This window comes from Talaromyces proteolyticus (genome assembly GCF_021365285.1).
Source record: "Talaromyces proteolyticus strain PMI_201 chromosome Unknown BGW36scaffold_15, whole genome shotgun sequence".
Classification (NCBI taxonomy): domain Eukaryota; kingdom Fungi; phylum Ascomycota; class Eurotiomycetes; order Eurotiales; family Trichocomaceae; genus Talaromyces; species Talaromyces proteolyticus.
The window spans coordinates 845,680-861,788 of record NW_025764291.1 but is presented as its reverse complement, the minus strand read 5'-3'; the positions used below and the strand labels follow the sequence as shown (position 1 = coordinate 861,788).

The 16,109-nt window shown below is 42.8% G+C and overlaps 8 protein-coding genes across 8 annotated transcripts; 4 read left to right on the top strand and 4 right to left on the bottom strand.

Annotated features, from left to right (window-relative positions):
• The first annotated feature begins 45 nt into the window (after window positions 1-45).
• Window positions 46-1,172, top strand: BGW36DRAFT_391176 (putative Hsp70 nucleotide exchange factor). Its single transcript, XM_046217570.1, has 2 exons — window positions 46-570; window positions 631-1,172. The coding sequence occupies exons 1-2, from the start codon at window positions 166-168 to the stop codon at window positions 865-867; spliced, it is 642 nt and encodes a 213-aa protein (XP_046065943.1). The 5' UTR covers window positions 46-165; the 3' UTR covers window positions 868-1,172.
• Window positions 1,173-1,202: 30 nt separating this feature from the next.
• Window positions 1,203-2,322, top strand: BGW36DRAFT_391174 (UPF0220 domain protein). The gene is made up of 4 exons (XM_046217569.1): window positions 1,203-1,457; window positions 1,530-1,790; window positions 1,866-1,963; window positions 2,017-2,322. The coding sequence occupies exons 1-4, from the start codon at window positions 1,362-1,364 to the stop codon at window positions 2,078-2,080; spliced, it is 519 nt and encodes a 172-aa protein (XP_046065942.1). The 5' UTR covers window positions 1,203-1,361; the 3' UTR covers window positions 2,081-2,322.
• BGW36DRAFT_466444 (uncharacterized protein) lies at window positions 2,319-4,219 on the bottom strand. Its single transcript, XM_046222342.1, has 2 exons — window positions 4,070-4,219; window positions 2,319-4,002 (listed from the first exon to the last, which is right to left on the bottom strand). The coding sequence occupies exons 1-2, from the start codon at window positions 4,113-4,115 to the stop codon at window positions 2,540-2,542; spliced, it is 1,509 nt and encodes a 502-aa protein (XP_046065941.1). The 5' UTR covers window positions 4,116-4,219; the 3' UTR covers window positions 2,319-2,539.
• A 344-nt stretch (window positions 4,220-4,563) lies between these two features.
• BGW36DRAFT_391171 (uncharacterized protein) lies at window positions 4,564-5,895 on the top strand. Its single transcript, XM_046217568.1, has 2 exons — window positions 4,564-5,034; window positions 5,093-5,895. Exons 1-2 carry the CDS (start codon window positions 4,655-4,657, stop codon window positions 5,637-5,639), a joined length of 927 nt encoding a protein of 308 aa, XP_046065940.1. The 5' UTR covers window positions 4,564-4,654; the 3' UTR covers window positions 5,640-5,895.
• A 1,677-nt stretch (window positions 5,896-7,572) lies between these two features.
• On the bottom strand, window positions 7,573-8,613 carry BGW36DRAFT_433589 (fructose-bisphosphate aldolase; the record flags this gene model as incomplete). Its single annotated transcript, XM_046221291.1, has 3 exons — window positions 7,573-7,843; window positions 7,914-8,423; window positions 8,510-8,613. 3 exons carry the CDS (start codon window positions 8,611-8,613, stop codon window positions 7,573-7,575), a joined length of 885 nt encoding a protein of 294 aa, XP_046065939.1.
• A 480-nt stretch (window positions 8,614-9,093) lies between these two features.
• BGW36DRAFT_391167 (uncharacterized protein) lies at window positions 9,094-10,708 on the top strand. The gene is made up of 3 exons (XM_046217567.1): window positions 9,094-9,327; window positions 9,476-10,308; window positions 10,366-10,708. Exons 1-3 carry the CDS (start codon window positions 9,138-9,140, stop codon window positions 10,522-10,524), a joined length of 1,182 nt encoding a protein of 393 aa, XP_046065938.1. The 5' UTR covers window positions 9,094-9,137; the 3' UTR covers window positions 10,525-10,708.
• A 94-nt stretch (window positions 10,709-10,802) lies between these two features.
• BGW36DRAFT_433587 (stress responsive A/B barrel domain protein) lies at window positions 10,803-11,314 on the bottom strand (the record flags this gene model as incomplete). The annotated part of the gene is made up of 3 exons (XM_046221290.1): window positions 10,803-10,923; window positions 10,990-11,218; window positions 11,296-11,314. The coding sequence occupies 3 exons, from the start codon at window positions 11,312-11,314 to the stop codon at window positions 10,803-10,805; spliced, it is 369 nt and encodes a 122-aa protein (XP_046065937.1).
• A 1,767-nt stretch (window positions 11,315-13,081) lies between these two features.
• On the bottom strand, window positions 13,082-15,656 carry BGW36DRAFT_433586 (Malate/L-lactate dehydrogenase; the record flags this gene model as incomplete). Its single annotated transcript, XM_046221289.1, has 4 exons — window positions 13,082-14,022; window positions 15,301-15,316; window positions 15,371-15,541; window positions 15,600-15,656. 4 exons carry the CDS (start codon window positions 15,654-15,656, stop codon window positions 13,082-13,084), a joined length of 1,185 nt encoding a protein of 394 aa, XP_046065936.1.
• Between the last annotated feature and the right edge of the window lie 453 nt (window positions 15,657-16,109).

The window sequence follows — 16,109 nt, the reverse complement described above, 5'->3', positions numbered from 1 at the left end:
ACAACAAGATGACATAACCAGCCGATCTTTTAATTTACCCTGGATATTTGATTTTCGATTGCGAAATATTTCACGCTTTTCTCAAAGTGATAGGCGCAATATAAATATACTTTTACATATTTCAGATAATACATAGGATTTTGCACCATACAACTTTTCTTCGCCATGGATCGCGGGTTGAACGAACTCCTCAAATGGGGCGTGGAGAACTCAGCGGCCTCCCGACAGCCAGCTGATCCCAATGACCCATCGACAGTGCCACCGCCAACGACTCGCGGTCTGAATGAAGAGGCATTGAAGGCCTTGATGGGTGGCCCATCAGACGCCGATATGATGAAGGAGTCTATGGCCGCGTTGCTCTCAGATGAAGTCGATCTAGAGAATAAGATGATTGCCTTTGACAATTTCGAACAACTCGTCGAGACCATTGATAATGCCAATAATATGGAACCGCTTGGTTTATGGACACCGCTTGTTGGACTGCTTCAACATAAAGAACCTGATATGAGGCGGATGGCTGCCTGGTGCTTGGGGACAGCAGTGCAAAACAACGAGAAGGCCCAAGACAAGGTAAGCGGTTGCTGTACCTCTTTTACCAGCTCATCATGACGCTAACATTGTTTTCTCTAGCTACTTGTGCTCAATGCCCTCCCTACCCTAGTGTCGCTCGCGACGACAGATTCAGACGTCAAAGTCCGCCGGAAGGCCATTTACGCCCTCTCGTCCGGAGTTCGCAATTACCAACCTAACATGGAAGAAGTCATGCTACATCTTCCCACAGAATTTAAACCGGCGCAGCACGTCGATGCTGGAGATATGGATGCTATCGACTCGATTATGAACAAGCTGCGAGAAGCACCCGTCTGAAGTAATGCACAAGTCTAGGATGATGAAATACTCGAACCGGCGCCAACAGCACATCGTTAAATGCAGCGTACTGTTGGAAGATGACGACCCTAGTCCAATTGAAGTTAGATGATGCATGCCTTGTGCGCATCGTCTTCAAGAGTGTCTAGTATGTCCTCAACTATGTTGCGCGGCAGCAACCTATAGCTTCAAGAAGAGCGCATAGAAAAGCTGCATTGACTCCAATATATTGGTACAGATATAAGACCAATTTTATAATCAAATAAAATATCTGTATGTCTTAATAGATTTTCTGATGTTTTTAGATCGTTGTAGATATAGTAACCTACACCGTGATTGGCCGGGTCGGCTTATGTAACATACCTAGGCTAGCTAGTAGGCTGCGACATCATCACTTCGACTGAAGCAGTCATTATTCAAGCCAGTTTATGCGCACACCTGATATCTACATTTTTCCCGACATACCAACTGTATAATACACTAGTCGAGACACCATGGAATCCGAGAACCGTTTATGGCGATTTACCAAACCAGACTGGCTCAACAACTCAGCTATCCGGACCACCGGCGTCTACACATCCGGCGCACTGGTATGAATTTCAACCCTCTGACGAATGTAAATAAAGCGTAAAAGGCTAACTTCTTGTCTCAATGAAATATAGTTCTCACTTGGTTTCTTCTTCCTCATCGATGCCGCCGCGTTCTCAGCCAGTCCGAAAAACGGCTCCGACGTGCACGTGAAGTTTGTTGACTGGGTCCCCGGTATCTGCTCTGCACTAGGGATGCTTGTGATCAACTCCATCGAGAAGTCACGATTGAGCGCGGATAGTTTTAGTTATAGCGGTAGCGGTGTAGCCTGGAAAGCGCGCTTTGTGTTGTTCCTCGGCTTTGCGTTGCTTGCCGGTGGTTTGGCTGGGAGTGTAGTGAGTATTTCTGAACTAATTTCAACAGTTGAGTATTCGGAATGGCAAGGGAAATGGCTGACAAGGTTTTGTTAGACGGTCATGGTCCTCAAATATGTCTTGAAGCAGTACCCATTACAAACGATGTACTTTGGCATCGCCAACGTCATTGCAAACAGTTTAGTTATGCTCAGGTTCGTTCTTCTATTATCTCTTCCATCGATGGGTGCTGATATTGGGTATTCAGCTCGGTTGTACTCTGGATATCTCAGAACATGGAGGATGATTATACCTACAATCTGGCTCTTTAATTGAATCTCAACTACAGCTTGATCAATACATCCACAGAAAATCATCCTAGGCGCGTCTTCCATTGTGTTCTGTTTGGCTTCGCCTTGACTTTGCGCCGATACCTATATTTTTATGAGCTTGACGTTGGGAATTTAGTTTGCATCGAAATCAGTAGGACTATTAAATATCATGCTATTCTTAATTGTAATATCAGGCCTATTTCATGACTTTACGTACGAATACAACAAATTATTGATGTGAGTGGGCAAATTATTCAATTATTTCTCGGTATAATGATGCCTCAGAACTCGCGAGGACTTTCCTAGCTTGTCATAGTAATTATGCCAGCATTGTAAACCGCCTCGCCTCATTCCTATATACAAGAGATTCATATGGATGTATACACAATATCATCCACCATAACTCATAAAAGTAACGTCATTCAACCATGTTCGATAGAATCACGTCGAAATGGTCATTCACATCGGCGATGTAAGGTGAGCATCGCAGAACAATCCGAGAATCTCGTCAATCACATTCGTCGCCTTATCCTTGGCGAGAACAGCAGGATTTGAGCTCTGTTTCGTCATTTCACTGGTACTGGTATCACCATTAATCTTCAAATAACGCCGAAGCGCAAAAGTCGCTGCTTTATATGTCGCATGATACATTGCTTTGAAGTCGTCTTCGTCTACAGTAGCGTCTGGTATACCCCCAGTGGCGCTCAGCTGTCTTTGGTCTTCGGTGGAATTGCCTATTCCTGTGATATTGCTCTCTTCGCCAATTCCGTCCGTTTCATGATTTAGGTTGGCGATTGAGGACCTTGCTGGACGGCTTGTTTTCCGATTGTATCCATATAATCGCATGCCAGTCAATATTGTGCGGGTAATCAGATCTTTGTTCGTCGCAATGACCGCTTCGCTAGTTTTGGGAGGTGAGGATAGCTGAGAATGGTCTAATATTGTCTGATCAGGGTCAGGGGTTGGCGCAATAGAACGGCTGCGGTCGAATTCATGAAACGATTGTGACGCGTCTCGCTTGCCAAGTGACCGACGAGTAACCTGTGTCCCTCTTGATGAGCTCGGCCTGGTTTCCTCACCACTGATACGTGCATTTTCGCCAAGTCTAGCGAGTTGGCTACCGCCAACAGATAGGGATCTTGCTCTGCGCAGTCTATCGACCACGGGTTTGTTGGATTCTTCTGGTTCACCTTTAATTTTGATAGTCTGTGGGGGTATTTGTTGCTGCTGCGGCTTATTCACGCTTCTGGTGATTAGCTGGGACACGGCTGAACCGCCGTATTGTCGTACACGCCGATGATGTTGTGCGGCTTCTTCAAATATCGACAACATTCGTTTTCGTTTTGGCGTTGGAGACCGCAAATCTGGAAGGAATTGTGTGAATCCGTCCTTCAACACATCGTCGTCGCCGCCCTCAGCAGGACTCGACGGGGGCGATGGTAGATCTTGCGCCTTTTGAACATAAGATGTTGATAACGGGGCGGCATATATTCGCAAGTCGCGTTTGTACCTTGGGCTTGTCTCATCATCGAGATGCGAATCGGGGGGAGAAGGTAGTCGTCTTTCTTGATTCCCTGTTGACAGAATGCCGTATACCAGAAGTTCTGAAATATTATTATTGCTCGCCCTCGGATAAACGTCGTTGCTTGTTTGTTGCTCCTCCACATTTAGGAGTAGAGCCGTAGGACACTGAGTCTCAACAGGTCCACGCTCCTCATCCAAATCATCCAGCCAGAGATTCCCCAATAACCTTGTTTTTAACCATTCCACACTTTGACCATCAGCAGTATGAACCTCGAAGCTGGGCCCAGCGCGCGCATAAAGAGGGACCAAGGAAGGATTGACGAAGCTCGATATAGAGAGAGTCGATTTGCCGAGTGTGATGCCATCCCGTTTTGAAGATGAATTGACAAGTTTTATTCCTGGTGAATCTTTATCAGCCTCAGCCGAGGAAGAGTACCGCAGCTACACGTCTTCAATGTCACTCACTTAGGCTAAGAGAGGCGGTATTGATACTGCCAGACCAAACTTCCATGATCCGTCTTTTTAAAATGATGATGTTTAATGCCCATTCCAAGGTCAATCTGTTATAAAACTTCCATTGGCGATTCTATGCAATTATGACACATGTGCTCCGTGTTTAGGTTGCTTCCGCGCTGCTATAAAAGACGCGTCGCCGTATACGCCATATCACGTGATCAATTAACATCTCTTTTCTTATCAACTGAGCCTTCGTCCTGCATAGTTTACACGCTATTATTATTGTTGTTGTTATTGTTATTACTTTTTAAACGTAATATTAAACTTATTACCGTAAACTAGCTTGAGGGTTTCATCAGAACACCCCGCTTCTGATTGCTAAAAATACAATATGTATTATCCGCCGTACATCACGTGTGGGCTATGCCATTTCCCATATAGGTAATATTAGGCGACTTTAATAGGGCATCATTCACCATCAACTTCCCTCTTCACGCCTTGAACGTAACTTCCTTCTTAATTGACATTTTCCATACCACCTTGCCTCATCTAACTACATAATATCACGAAAGAACACCGTGTACCCATCAAACAATGGCCGATGCAGTCTTTGCCTCCGACGGCATCTGGGATACATACTCTTCAAAAAATCAACAAGATCGGAAAACCTGGCGCTCCATTGCCGCCCAGCTTGGCCGACAACTCCTCGCCACCCCAACGCATTTATCCCGAGTTTTATACATTCCCCACCACGATGAACAAACAGCTGACCTGAGTTTGTATGATGTCAGCGATTCATATGCTCGTACGGTGGCCGACGTTCCAATGGGTTCGAGCATGTATACAGTAAAGTTGGGAATGATGAAGGTACCGAAAGGTGAGGTGGACACTGATGGTCTTGTTTACAAGGCAGGATTCGATGGGGATAAGGGGTTTGTACAGGGGATGGACAGCAGTGCTGCTGAGATTAAAGTGTAAGAAAGCTTCCATGAGTCTAGGGTTTTCGAGATAGGAAACCAATAACCCAAACAGGAATATCAAGTCTATGAGTGAAAAAGAAGCTAGCATGTTTATGCTCGAGAATCAAAACACTATCACTAGCAGTGGGGTTGCAAACGTTACCGTACTAGAGCAATTAGAAAAAACGCCAATACCAATGAATATGACATATCCAATCCCACCGTCCAAAACGCGTTACGGGGAAATTAAACATCCGTACTTCGATTTCGAAATACCAAGCCAAACTGAAACAGGAGAAACATCAACGATAGAATTTGAATGGCAGATTCACCCCGTCGAGAACGGGAGCTTGCGGTATACGCTTATCCGCATTCCGGCAACATTAGATACAAAGCCTAGTATCGAAGCTATATATCATCACAAAGGAGTAGCTACTTCTTTGTCACTACCATATAGTGAGGGCGTCCTTTTCTTACGCCCTACCTCTTCTGTCAATCCCAGTATGGATATTTTGGTGGTGGGAAGCGTATTGGGAATGCTTTGGCGGCTGCGAGAGTTGAACGGAGATGGGAAAAAAAGTCGATTTGCAGGGCTTAAGAGCTTGATGAAAGGAAAGTGATAAAACCGGCTGCAGTTGAACTAACGGTAGTCGGATACGCCTGAACCCTGCAGGGTATGTCAAATCTTGCAATGTTACCAGACCGGCATGAAGAAGAAATATTTTCTCTTTTCTAATTTGAGACACGGCATTTTGTATGCAGACTTCCATAACATATTTGTTTTGACCATCGCAAGGGAAATTATGGCTAGTTCTAAGGAAAATAAATAGCTGCGTTCATTGTATCTTCCTGTATTAGTATTACATGCATAGTAGCACTTTGGCAGATCATAACGGTATTTCATCTTCGGCAAGCACAATTATGATCACGAGTGGTGATGCGGAACGAAACGTCGTCAACATCGTTTACCGTTGCTGGATCTCTTTTCCAGGGCACACTGATTTCGAATACCCTCGGCTACCGGATCTGCAACGGTGACTGAAATGCTTGATAATATTAATCTGCATAATGCCTTCACTTATTGGTAAACCTTTAAGATGAAGATATAGTTCCTTGAGGTGAGGAAGACTTGCTAGAACACCTACAATACTGTGTTATATGGGGGAATTATCCCAGGATTCTTGGCGCAATATCTTCCTATGATTGATGTATATACGGATATATCAACACTGGAAATGATTATTGTAGGTGCGTACCTCGAATATTGTCTAATATAGGTTTGATTACGGTCTGTGAGAGGTTGATGATTATGTCTAAATTGTCAAAGTCGAACATATTTTCTGCGTAAAGGAGATTGGTTGTTTCTGAATATCAGTTGAATGTGCTGATTAGAAGTAGTAGAATCTTCAATAAGAGGCTTCTTTATTTTAATTGATAGGCCTTTGAGACAGGAAGAAGGTGGGCAAAGTCACAATCTGTGTTGTCCCCTTGATAATAACTGGCTATACGCGTAGAATAGTATGTGGATCCTCTGGTATATTCTTAGCACTTGTCTCGACAATTATCAATGTCTGGAGACAGACTGAGCTGTCCACTTTAAGGGATTGCTAAAGGTTATTTACAGCCCTGTATAATGTGTAAATGGTGATTACCGAGAAAGAACTGTCAGATAATCGCCTTACTTTAGGCGGCAGCTAAGTAAGAAGAGGGGATTCTTGTGGATTTGATATATGTCAAGGTTTTAGTCTTTTTTAATGATTTTATGGAATTTGTATTTGGTTTGTTCAATCAGTGTATTCTGTAGGGGTAAGGTCAATGCTCGGGGCTGTTGTTGGGGAATGGGTTGTACACCGAATGCCTTCCTCTCCTTAGCAATGTGAGCATCTGTTGGGCGTCCATTCCATAAACCGCAACCTCTCCTTCGCATATTGATATGGAGGTTAACAGGCCAGCTTTCTCAGTGTCAAATGATGAGGGTCATTGTGTGAATAGAAGCACTTAAAAATTTTGGAAGTGATAATTATCTCCGATAGTGCCAAGACCAGACCGTCAAACACCATCAATGGATTGTTGCATTGATGAAAGCAAGATGCAGTGATTAAATTCCTCAAAGTGTTGAGTTGATGGTTGTTTAACGTGTCATACACAACAAGCCCCGCCCTTGCCTGGAGTCAGTAGATGACTTGTCTCACTATTTACAAGGTCGTTTCCTTGAAAGTATTCGCCAACTGCTCTCTAGCAGGAAGAACAACCAGCAAATTTTAGGGGGGGGATGAAAAAGGAAAAAGAGAACAAAAGTGTGAAACGTGGTGATTTTATTGTTTCTTCTACTTTGCACGTATTGCTCTAGTATGATTTATTTTGTTTTGCGAAAGACATGCGATGCGACGAGATAAACAAGACGTTTCCCATCTTCCGAGGCGATTTTAATATCATAGTAAAATTCACCTAAGAATCTAGAGAAATCTTTTTCCAAAAGATACATTTATTTCACTTCATCCATGACTTTTTCCCGATACGTTATTGGTATCTATCTCATCCGAGTCCGTCTCCCTAATAGCGGCTAGATGAACCTAGTACATCCATCATTCTCTCAATAGATCTGGTATACACTTCGACTGCTTCCGTCTTGAGGGTTGTTAATTCTAGAGAACCGGATTTCTCGGCTACAAATCGAGTATATTCGTCCCGCACAGTGCGATTCAAATTGACTTTCCGTACTCCACACCGGACAGCTTTCAAGAAGAGCTCATCAGAGACGGCATGTGTTCCATGAAGAACCAAAGGAATATTAGTAGTCGACATTTTTGCAATGGAAGACAGCCTAGATATCTCATAAGCGCTAAAAGAACCTTTCCATAGTAACTTATGGCGTTACAGAGTTGATGATATACCGAGAAAGATCCCATGACTTCTTTGCCCCTCCAGGGGGGTAACCACCATGAATGTTTCCGAATGAAGGTGCCAGGTAGTGAACCCCGGTACGACGAACAAATTCTCCTGCCTCGTCAGGCCGGGTCAATACTGTATCCATATCGATATGGGGGAGACCATCCTCGCCACCCTCAATGCGGCCTAGTTCGGCCTCGATCGTGATGTTCCGTGATTTTGCCCTTTCTATGATATCCTTACAGAAGCGGATATTAGCTTCTTGGTCCTGCTTTGAAGCATCCACCATGATCGAGTCAAAAGGAAGCCCAAGAGCTAGCTCTACATCCTCTAGTTTAATGCAGTGATCCAAATGGACGGCAACCGGTACGGAGGCTACATGAGCAGCCCTAACTACATAACGAACAAACTCTGGCCCTTGAAAATGCATTGACCATGGGAAAAGTTGAATGATTGCTGCTGAGTGTTTTCTTTCAGCTGCTCGAATAACTGCTATAACGCCATCGTCGTTGTAGCTAGGATATCAAGGCTCAGTTAATATATATTTTTCAGCCATAAACATTGGAATATGTGAATAGAAACTATAATACTAATCACGTACCAATTGTACGCACCAATGGCATAATTGTGCTTATTAGCGTGATTGAGAATCTGCCATGTTAAGTTGCTTTCAGGGTATTGGCTGTTGTTCATCTGGAAAGTCATAAGGAATGGCGAAGCGCTAATGGTAGGGTGTCGATTTTTTTGGTTTTTGATTTAGTTTTCCTTGTAAATTATTTCTTTTCTTAACATATTTGGTCCATAAACTATTTTTCTTTTTCAATTTCCCATTCACTTTGGTGATTAAGATAATAGCTCAAGTAATCTAGAACCTCTCGGCAACGGCCCGAAGCCGATTACCACCAAAACCATTGGATGGATAACAATTTGGAACTGGTTAAAAAAATTTGAATAGAGCTTAGAAAATGGGTATTATGGTGCCTCTTACATAGCTTGGAGAGAAATGCTTATACTTATTATATGGCAAAACAGTTAGACCAGACTGCGTATTGATAAAAAAAAATAATATGCAATTTAGTATGACCTACATACGGACTACCAAGGGCCTGTACGGCGAGTGCTCCGATGGGGCCCCTTATTAAGTCTCGGCGTCGCGGATCCGTTGCGTGCTCTTCAGCGGGTACCCGCTAAGTACGAATTCCATTTCATCTGAACTGAAAGGCAATAAAATGGCAATGCCAAGCATTAGGTTTTGCAGCGTTCGTAAGATACAGCGGATCTCATTGGACTCCGTATTGCTAAGACAGCAGCGGAGTCATTATTCAAGCAGCTCTGCCCAAGCTCCTTGTGTCGCAGTCTTGTTTCAAGCAATCGGCCCGCCTATCATTAACGGCGTCCGCAAACCTCGCAAACCAGGAGGTAAGCATAGGCCTAAATAGAACGACTACCATGGTATCTTTCGGGAAACTCTATGGGTTGATTTGACGCGAAATTTGTCATGTTTCTTCTCCCTTTAACTCAATCATCAAAGAGTATATCTAATTAATTGCTCATTGGCTATCGCTAGGTTACCAGGATCCCGGGGCCGACGTCGCCTACACTTTACAGCAAAAGGGTATCAAGGTTATAACACGCAGCAAATCGCCATCTGTATCAGCCGACGAAGGCTGGGTTTTTCCTGATACCGAAGAAGGTATCTTTTCTGCAGTACAACAAGGAGCAACACATCTGTGGGCAAATACAATCTTATTTGGTTCACATCCACTTCAAACCTCAAGCAAGCTCGACCCTCTAGCATCAAAAATTTATGTGGTTGGACAACCACCTAGCTTGGTGGAAAATTTCGATGACAAATCATATCTAAATAATAAATTACGTGAACTTGGCAGCCTTATTTTCCCATCCTCATGGATGGTGACATCCGAGAATCTGCCCGAGGTCATTCAGAAAATTCACAAATATCCGATTGTCGGAAAACCGGTGCGAGGTCGCGGTAGTCATGGCGTGAAAGTATGCCATAACCCACTTCAATTACAAAATCACGTTGAGAGTCTTCTCTCTGAATCTCCTGTCGTTATGCTCGAAGAGTTTCTAGCTGGAGAAGAGGCAACAATCACTGTCATGCCTCCAACCCCAACTCTACCTCTATATTGGAGTATGGTTCCGGTAAGGAGACTCAATCACGATAATGGGATCGCCCCATATAATGGAGTGGTTGCGGTGGCTGCAAACTCCAGGGTCGTATCAGACGACGAGTTCAAGGATCCTGCTTACGAGAACATCATGCGTCAGTGTGAAGCTGTGGCTGAAATAATCAGGGCCACAGCACCGATACGAGTGGATGTGCGTCGATTCAAGGAAGGTTCGGAGTTTGCTCTTTTTGATATCAACATGAAACCTGTAAGCTCCGTTACTCTGTTCACGGGAATAGAAGAGTCTTTATTAACATTATTATAGAACATGACAGGCCCCGGACGCCCAGGACGTGATGATCAGGCCAGCCTTACTGCTATTGCAGCGGCTGCAATGGGCTGGGACTATGGCACTCTCCTACAGAATATTCTTGAAGGAGCTCAGCCACTAAACGCCTTTAGAAGCTATCGTACTCCATTTTAAAGCATTCACTAGCGATTTTAAATGCATCAATAGATAGATATTATTCAGTGCACTTGGATTATGACCAATATCTTTATTAAAAGGTACTCTTGTTGATTTACGATAACTAATCAATGCTTTCAATCACAAACTGGTGCAAATTCAGAACCAGAAGTTGATGTAGAATATGGCTATTATAGAGGAAAGTATGAAGAATTTGGGAGGGCCCCGTTACCACATCTTAGTAACGAGCAATAGCCAAGTAATCAAGTGATAAGGTCTATGCAATTAACATTAATCTAATCTTTTAAAATTTCATTGACAGGGAGGAACTTCCACATATATTCATCTTCTGATGCGACCTTAAAGTCGAAGCGTATAAGATCTTCTTTGTAAGGGAACATATACGTGTTTGTGACCCTATTATATCTTAAGTATTTGCATCCGACCGTTCACCAATACCATAAACTGTAATTGTTGACTTACCAGTGATGCTCTTTGCTGGCCTGATAATTTTCCAATTCTTGTAAGTTCTCGTGAAAGCTGAGTAAAGCAATTTCAAACCCTTTGCTTCTTTCGATAGGATCTGTAACCGACGGGCCCCCAACTACTAGACGATGGTCTTTGACACATTCCAGTTCTTTCAACTTTTTCAGCTCTTCCACAAACTTTTCTTTATGCTCCTTGGTTACTTCCGGTCGAAATTTAAACATAACTATTTCCAAGGGTGTAGGAGTTAGCTGTAGCTCTGTATAACAGTGACGAAGCGACCAGTTTCTGATAAAAACTCACCCATATGCACAATAGTCATTTTTTTAGACACGAAACTTGGGAGACCAAAGTTTGAGTATGACGTTCAGGTGACAATAGTACTTAAATCTCGCAGAAGTATTGTTATAGAGGCGTGGCGATAAGAGTGTCTTGGCTAATCAATAATACCAGCTTCAACACTTCTAATCTTCTCCAATTCTGAGACTGTGGATCTAAAAGCTCCCAACGAAGGGTATAAATTGGGTTGCTTCCGATGAGCATCGGCCTATTGCCGCTTCGGCATCCGACCCGATATTCTTCCATCATGGAGGTGACTGGGCCATGTGGAGGATCATGAGTTTCGATTCCAAAATCTTCTAGTATTAAGAACTTAAGAACTGACTGTGATAACTAAATCTGTCTTCATCTACGTTTCTCGGTATTTTCTTTTTTATTTATTAGAACATGATGCGGTCCGCGAGCGAACCCAAAAGCACAAAATAACCCTAATGTTTCGGGAGCCCTCCGTAGGCAATCGGATATCCCGTGTTAAGTTTCCCCCGTATATCAACGCAGGCTTCCAAGAAATTATTAATCTAGCCCAAGTATTACTAGTGACCACCAAATTGAAAATATGACTTGATGAAGAATTCACCAAGTTGATCGCTGAGAAATAGACATCTCTTCCAGAAAGATTCAGACGATTAGGGTCTCGGATCATTCGCGGAATCAAAAAGAGGCCGATCTTTCGACACTTTCTTAGAGGTGCAGTTTTTGTTCCTCTACTTTCTTCGTTGTTTGTGACGGATATACCATACGGATGCTTTTTCCATGGTCGATTGTGAAAGCCACCTTGAGTCATTGAAAAACTACAAGAACCTTTCAATTTCCCATAACACCGTTAAATACTACAATCGAGAGACTTATATACTGTATATTACAGTTTGTACCGAAGCATTTCATGTATTTGGTAGTTTCTTTTCCCTTGATCAGTAGTCACAGCGTTGCTTCAGTTGATTTTTTCAACAAGGAATGAGAATAAACCATGAGGCAAAAGTCCTTTAGCTTTAAATCTCTGTATAATGAGCATTGCGGGATACTAGTATCTTGCCAATTGATTGGTCACTGTGATATATCCGGAAAATCCATCGGGTACGGGATACGGACCGCGTGAGGAGAAGGTTAATAACTTTTCAGTGATCAGTAAAATATAACTCTAGGTCGTAATTTTTGCGTAAAAGTAATTCTTCATGCATAATTGTTTGCTAGTGAAGAACTATTAGAAATAATACTGCATCTACAGCGTTCTATATACGTACTCTACATGTAACTTTCGATCATAACTCATATTACTTTACTTTCATACCAATTAGTACTATGGTTCCATACAATCAATGTAAGGGGCATTGGTAAAATCGTCGCCTACTCTATGTAATATTTTAAGTCTAGGTATCACAGTATTGGATTGAAATATACAAGAGACTATTTATCGGTAGTAAAAGAATAATTATTATTTGACAAATATCTTGAACCTTGAAGGATAGAGGTAAAGTTATGAAGAATGTTGCGATGGTCATGTCTTGAAATCTATGAAGAGTGTAACAGTAAAAATACCGAATTAATTGAGGGTATTTTTTTCTGAAAATTTAAGAAATACTAAATTCTAATCCTCAACTAGCCAATCTTCGAAGACATCAATTGATATAATGATTTTTAACATATCTTCGCTTTCAACTTTGGCTGCAAACAATAAAAAGGTAAGACACGGCAGTCAAATACTGCCCTATCAATGTACCAAACATCTCACACCTGAGTAAACTGAGAGGCTTCAGGTATATTTCATGCCTTCAACACCAGCCAGTTCTGCTTCTTTATTCATAGAAGCAATTTCCGCTTCAGTGAAAGGAATGCCTTCTGCAAGCCGCTTTTCCTTGTTGATAAGTTCAATCTCACCAGGGAAGTAGATTTGATCCACCCCCGCCATCTTTTCACTTGTCACCACGCGTTGATATAAATACTCCATCCGCGACTTGAAGTCAGAAAGAGTCATGAAAAGATCAGGCTTGATAGCCACAAAAAAATGTCCGACGTCCGCGGGTTTCGTAAAATCGTAAGGCCCTCCAACATGACCTGCAAAGGCAGAGCCAGAAAACACGCCGGAAAAAACATCCATCATAATAGAAAGAGCAGAGCCCTTAGGTCCTCCCATTGGAAGCATGACGCCTTCAAGTGCGCTTGAGGGATCCGTGGTTGGCTTCCCCTCTCCATCGAGAGCCCAATCACCAGGGATCTTTTCCCCGCGGCGGAGTGCCTTATAAATTTTTCCACGAGCGGCTATAGATGGAGCCATATCGAGGATAAAAGGCCGCGAATCGTTTTGAGCAGGTGCACCACAAGCCAATGGCGAAACTCCCATGCGCTTCTCACGACCACCCCATACTGGCTGAGCCGCCGACGAATTGGTGAATACCAGAGCCATCATCCCCGAATCAATAGCTTGTTGTACGATCCAGGCTGCCATTCCATAGTGATTAGAGTGCTTCACCGAGACAAGGCCAATACCAAACTCCTTTGCCATTTCAACTGCTTTAGTCATTCCCAAGTGCGCAGCAACAAACCCAAACCCATTTTTTGCATCCACAGAAGCAGCAACCGGGGTCACCTGGGTGAGCTCGGGCGTTGCTGTAGGATCAAGAATTTTGTGGCGGATGCGCTCGATGTAGGATGGAATGCGGTTGGCACCGTGGGTGTCCACTCCGCGTAGATCGGCTTGAAGTAGGCAATTAGAGATTATTACTGCATTTTCTCTTGGCACTCCATTTGCAACAAGTACATCTTGGACGTATTTCTGATGGTCCGCGGGGAAACACGATGCACTTGAGGAGTTGATTCAGTGGTAGCCATCACGGAACGTTTAGACAGTAGTTTGTTTGGTAAGGATTAGAGGTGGTTTGAAGCAACTTTATCGGGTCAGAATTAGGATGCAATTTAAATTTGCGATTTTTTGTTCTTTATTTAACTGTCATTTCTAGATGACGTTTAGGATGACGGATTCGGCCCGAGACCGAGATAAGTCACAAAAGTACTCTCGAAATCACCCTTCGCAGTATCAAAACTGCAGAGCCATATTATCCTAAATATTGATAACAAATTAACTCATGAAATGCAAGACTACCTCTCTAGCTCATAAGGGAACGCTGTATTAGGAATTACCTAAGGCATATCCCGCATGTTTACCTTCCGGCGTTCAACTTATTTGGAAAATTTCTGCGCTCATCCTACTTACTTTCGTAAATAAAGACGAAGCATATTTCAATAAGTCTCAGGATTTGCTATTGTTGCGGTACCGAGAGCGTGATCTAGTTATGTAGCCTGAAGACATCAATCTTCAACAAGGGAAGTAAAAATGGTGCTACCACAGTCAACTAGAAAAGCCTAGCAATCAATATAATAAATATAATAGATATTTTAGTGATTTAATGGGTTTATCTTGAAAAATGCTTAACACCCGGAGCTACTTGTGGACTTCAGTGGTCTCCTTCCTGCTTTCATCGAAACTCCTTAAAAACATCTTGCACGCTTCGGCCATTCTTGATTCCCTCAGCACACTTTTCATCTGCGGCCATCTTGGCTGGTATTACGTCCAAAACTTTGCTTGCCAATTCTTGTGGGAGACAAACAACTCCATTCTGATCCGCAACAATATAGTCGCCTGGCTTTACCACGACATTTTGGTATTTAGACTGGATAGTAAGCGGTACATTCACCTCTGATGCACGACAAACTCCATTTGCCGCTGTTGTGCCGACTGACCTGCAAAAAAGCTATGTCGATTTTTATTGTCATTCAGTATTGGCCAAAATAATTATTCGGTTAGGTCCGTTGAAACTTACGGGAATACCGAGTTTACGGTGCTCTCCCAGATCTCTTACTATACCATCAACAATAACCCCATTCACCCCAAAGCCAGGGCTCTGAGGCTCATTAAACCGCCAAATATAGCATTGAGATGTGGTGTTGGTTGGGACATGAACAATACGCTCTTACGAGGCACCATGTCAATCTATAATAAGTTCAATATATCATATTCCATAATCCACTGACTAGGGACCCTTACATAATTTCCAGGTAATTTAGGAAGCTCAGTCTCCCTACTTGACACAAACTTTACAGTAAAGGCGCGACCAACAACTTTGGTATCTCCGCCTTGAAATTCCGGTGAGTACATAATGATACCTTCAAGGTAGCCTCCGTGTTCATGATTGATTTGAGAAAGCCCATCCGCAACCTGAGCAAGAAAAGTAGATTAGGCTCAGTGATACAAAACATAGACAGGATCTCGTTACATCGCACGCTCCTACACTTTCCAGAAACTCCAAGATCTCGTGTTCTTCGCGAGCCATCCTTGTTTTAACGTTTTTTAGAGCTCGGTTTGTAACTTATTCGTTTTGTATGACTTGGTGGATGTTTGAATAAACAGTAGACTCCCTTGGAGGATGAAATTAGTCAATAATAAATGCGCATTTTATGAGACTCCAGTGTATTGGTAGATATCCTAGTCGGGCAAAAGCCTAATTCGCACTAGAAACAATCAATTGCTTCTCTGTTATATTTTGCTCGGCTAGTATGGTAAATTTTAATCCTGATTCAACATTTCGATGTTATCATTTGCTGAACCACCTAGACCGCGTTGTATTGGGTCGCTCGCCCTTCATCGGAGACTTTACCGAAACGGCAATTCTCGGTCTCGGTCCGAAGCAGCTGGATGTCTTCGCAAATCTAAATCTTAAGAGCCTATTTTAATACTAATTATCATTATTATTATATTAAGGTACGTATCAAGAACAGTATTTCTT

What these genes read in the sequence shown, in the direction of transcription:
- BGW36DRAFT_391176 (XM_046217570.1), top strand. Translation starts at nt 166, where the DNA reads ATGGATCGCGGGTTGAACGAACTCCTCAAATGGGGCGTGGAGAACTCA. An exon ending in ACGAGAAGGCCCAAGACAAG is followed by an intron (nt 571 to 630) that starts GTAAGCGGTTGC and finishes TGTTTTCTCTAG; the next exon opens with CTACTTGTGCTCAATGCCCT.
- BGW36DRAFT_391174 (XM_046217569.1), top strand. Translation starts at nt 1,362, where the DNA reads ATGGAATCCGAGAACCGTTTATGGCGATTTACCAAACCAGACTGGCTC. An exon ending in TCTACACATCCGGCGCACTG is followed by an intron (nt 1,458 to 1,529) that starts GTATGAATTTCA and finishes AATGAAATATAG; the next exon opens with TTCTCACTTGGTTTCTTCTT. An exon ending in AACAGTTTAGTTATGCTCAG is followed by an intron (nt 1,964 to 2,016) that starts GTTCGTTCTTCT and finishes TTGGGTATTCAG; the next exon opens with CTCGGTTGTACTCTGGATAT.
- BGW36DRAFT_466444 (XM_046222342.1), bottom strand. Translation starts at nt 4,115, where the DNA reads ATGGAAGTTTGGTCTGGCAGTATCAATACCGCCTCTCTTAGCCTAA. An exon ending in TACCGCCTCTCTTAGCCTAA is followed by an intron (nt 4,003 to 4,069) that starts GTGAGTGACATT and finishes AAGATTCACCAG; the next exon opens with GAATAAAACTTGTCAATTCA.
- BGW36DRAFT_391171 (XM_046217568.1), top strand. Translation starts at nt 4,655, where the DNA reads ATGGCCGATGCAGTCTTTGCCTCCGACGGCATCTGGGATACATACTCT. An exon ending in AGTGCTGCTGAGATTAAAGT is followed by an intron (nt 5,035 to 5,092) that starts GTAAGAAAGCTT and finishes TAACCCAAACAG; the next exon opens with GAATATCAAGTCTATGAGTG.
- BGW36DRAFT_391167 (XM_046217567.1), top strand. Translation starts at nt 9,138, where the DNA reads ATGGCAATGCCAAGCATTAGGTTTTGCAGCGTTCGTAAGATACAGCGG. An exon ending in CAAACCTCGCAAACCAGGAG is followed by an intron (nt 9,328 to 9,475) that starts GTAAGCATAGGC and finishes GGCTATCGCTAG; the next exon opens with GTTACCAGGATCCCGGGGCC. An exon ending in TTGATATCAACATGAAACCT is followed by an intron (nt 10,309 to 10,365) that starts GTAAGCTCCGTT and finishes ACATTATTATAG; the next exon opens with AACATGACAGGCCCCGGACG.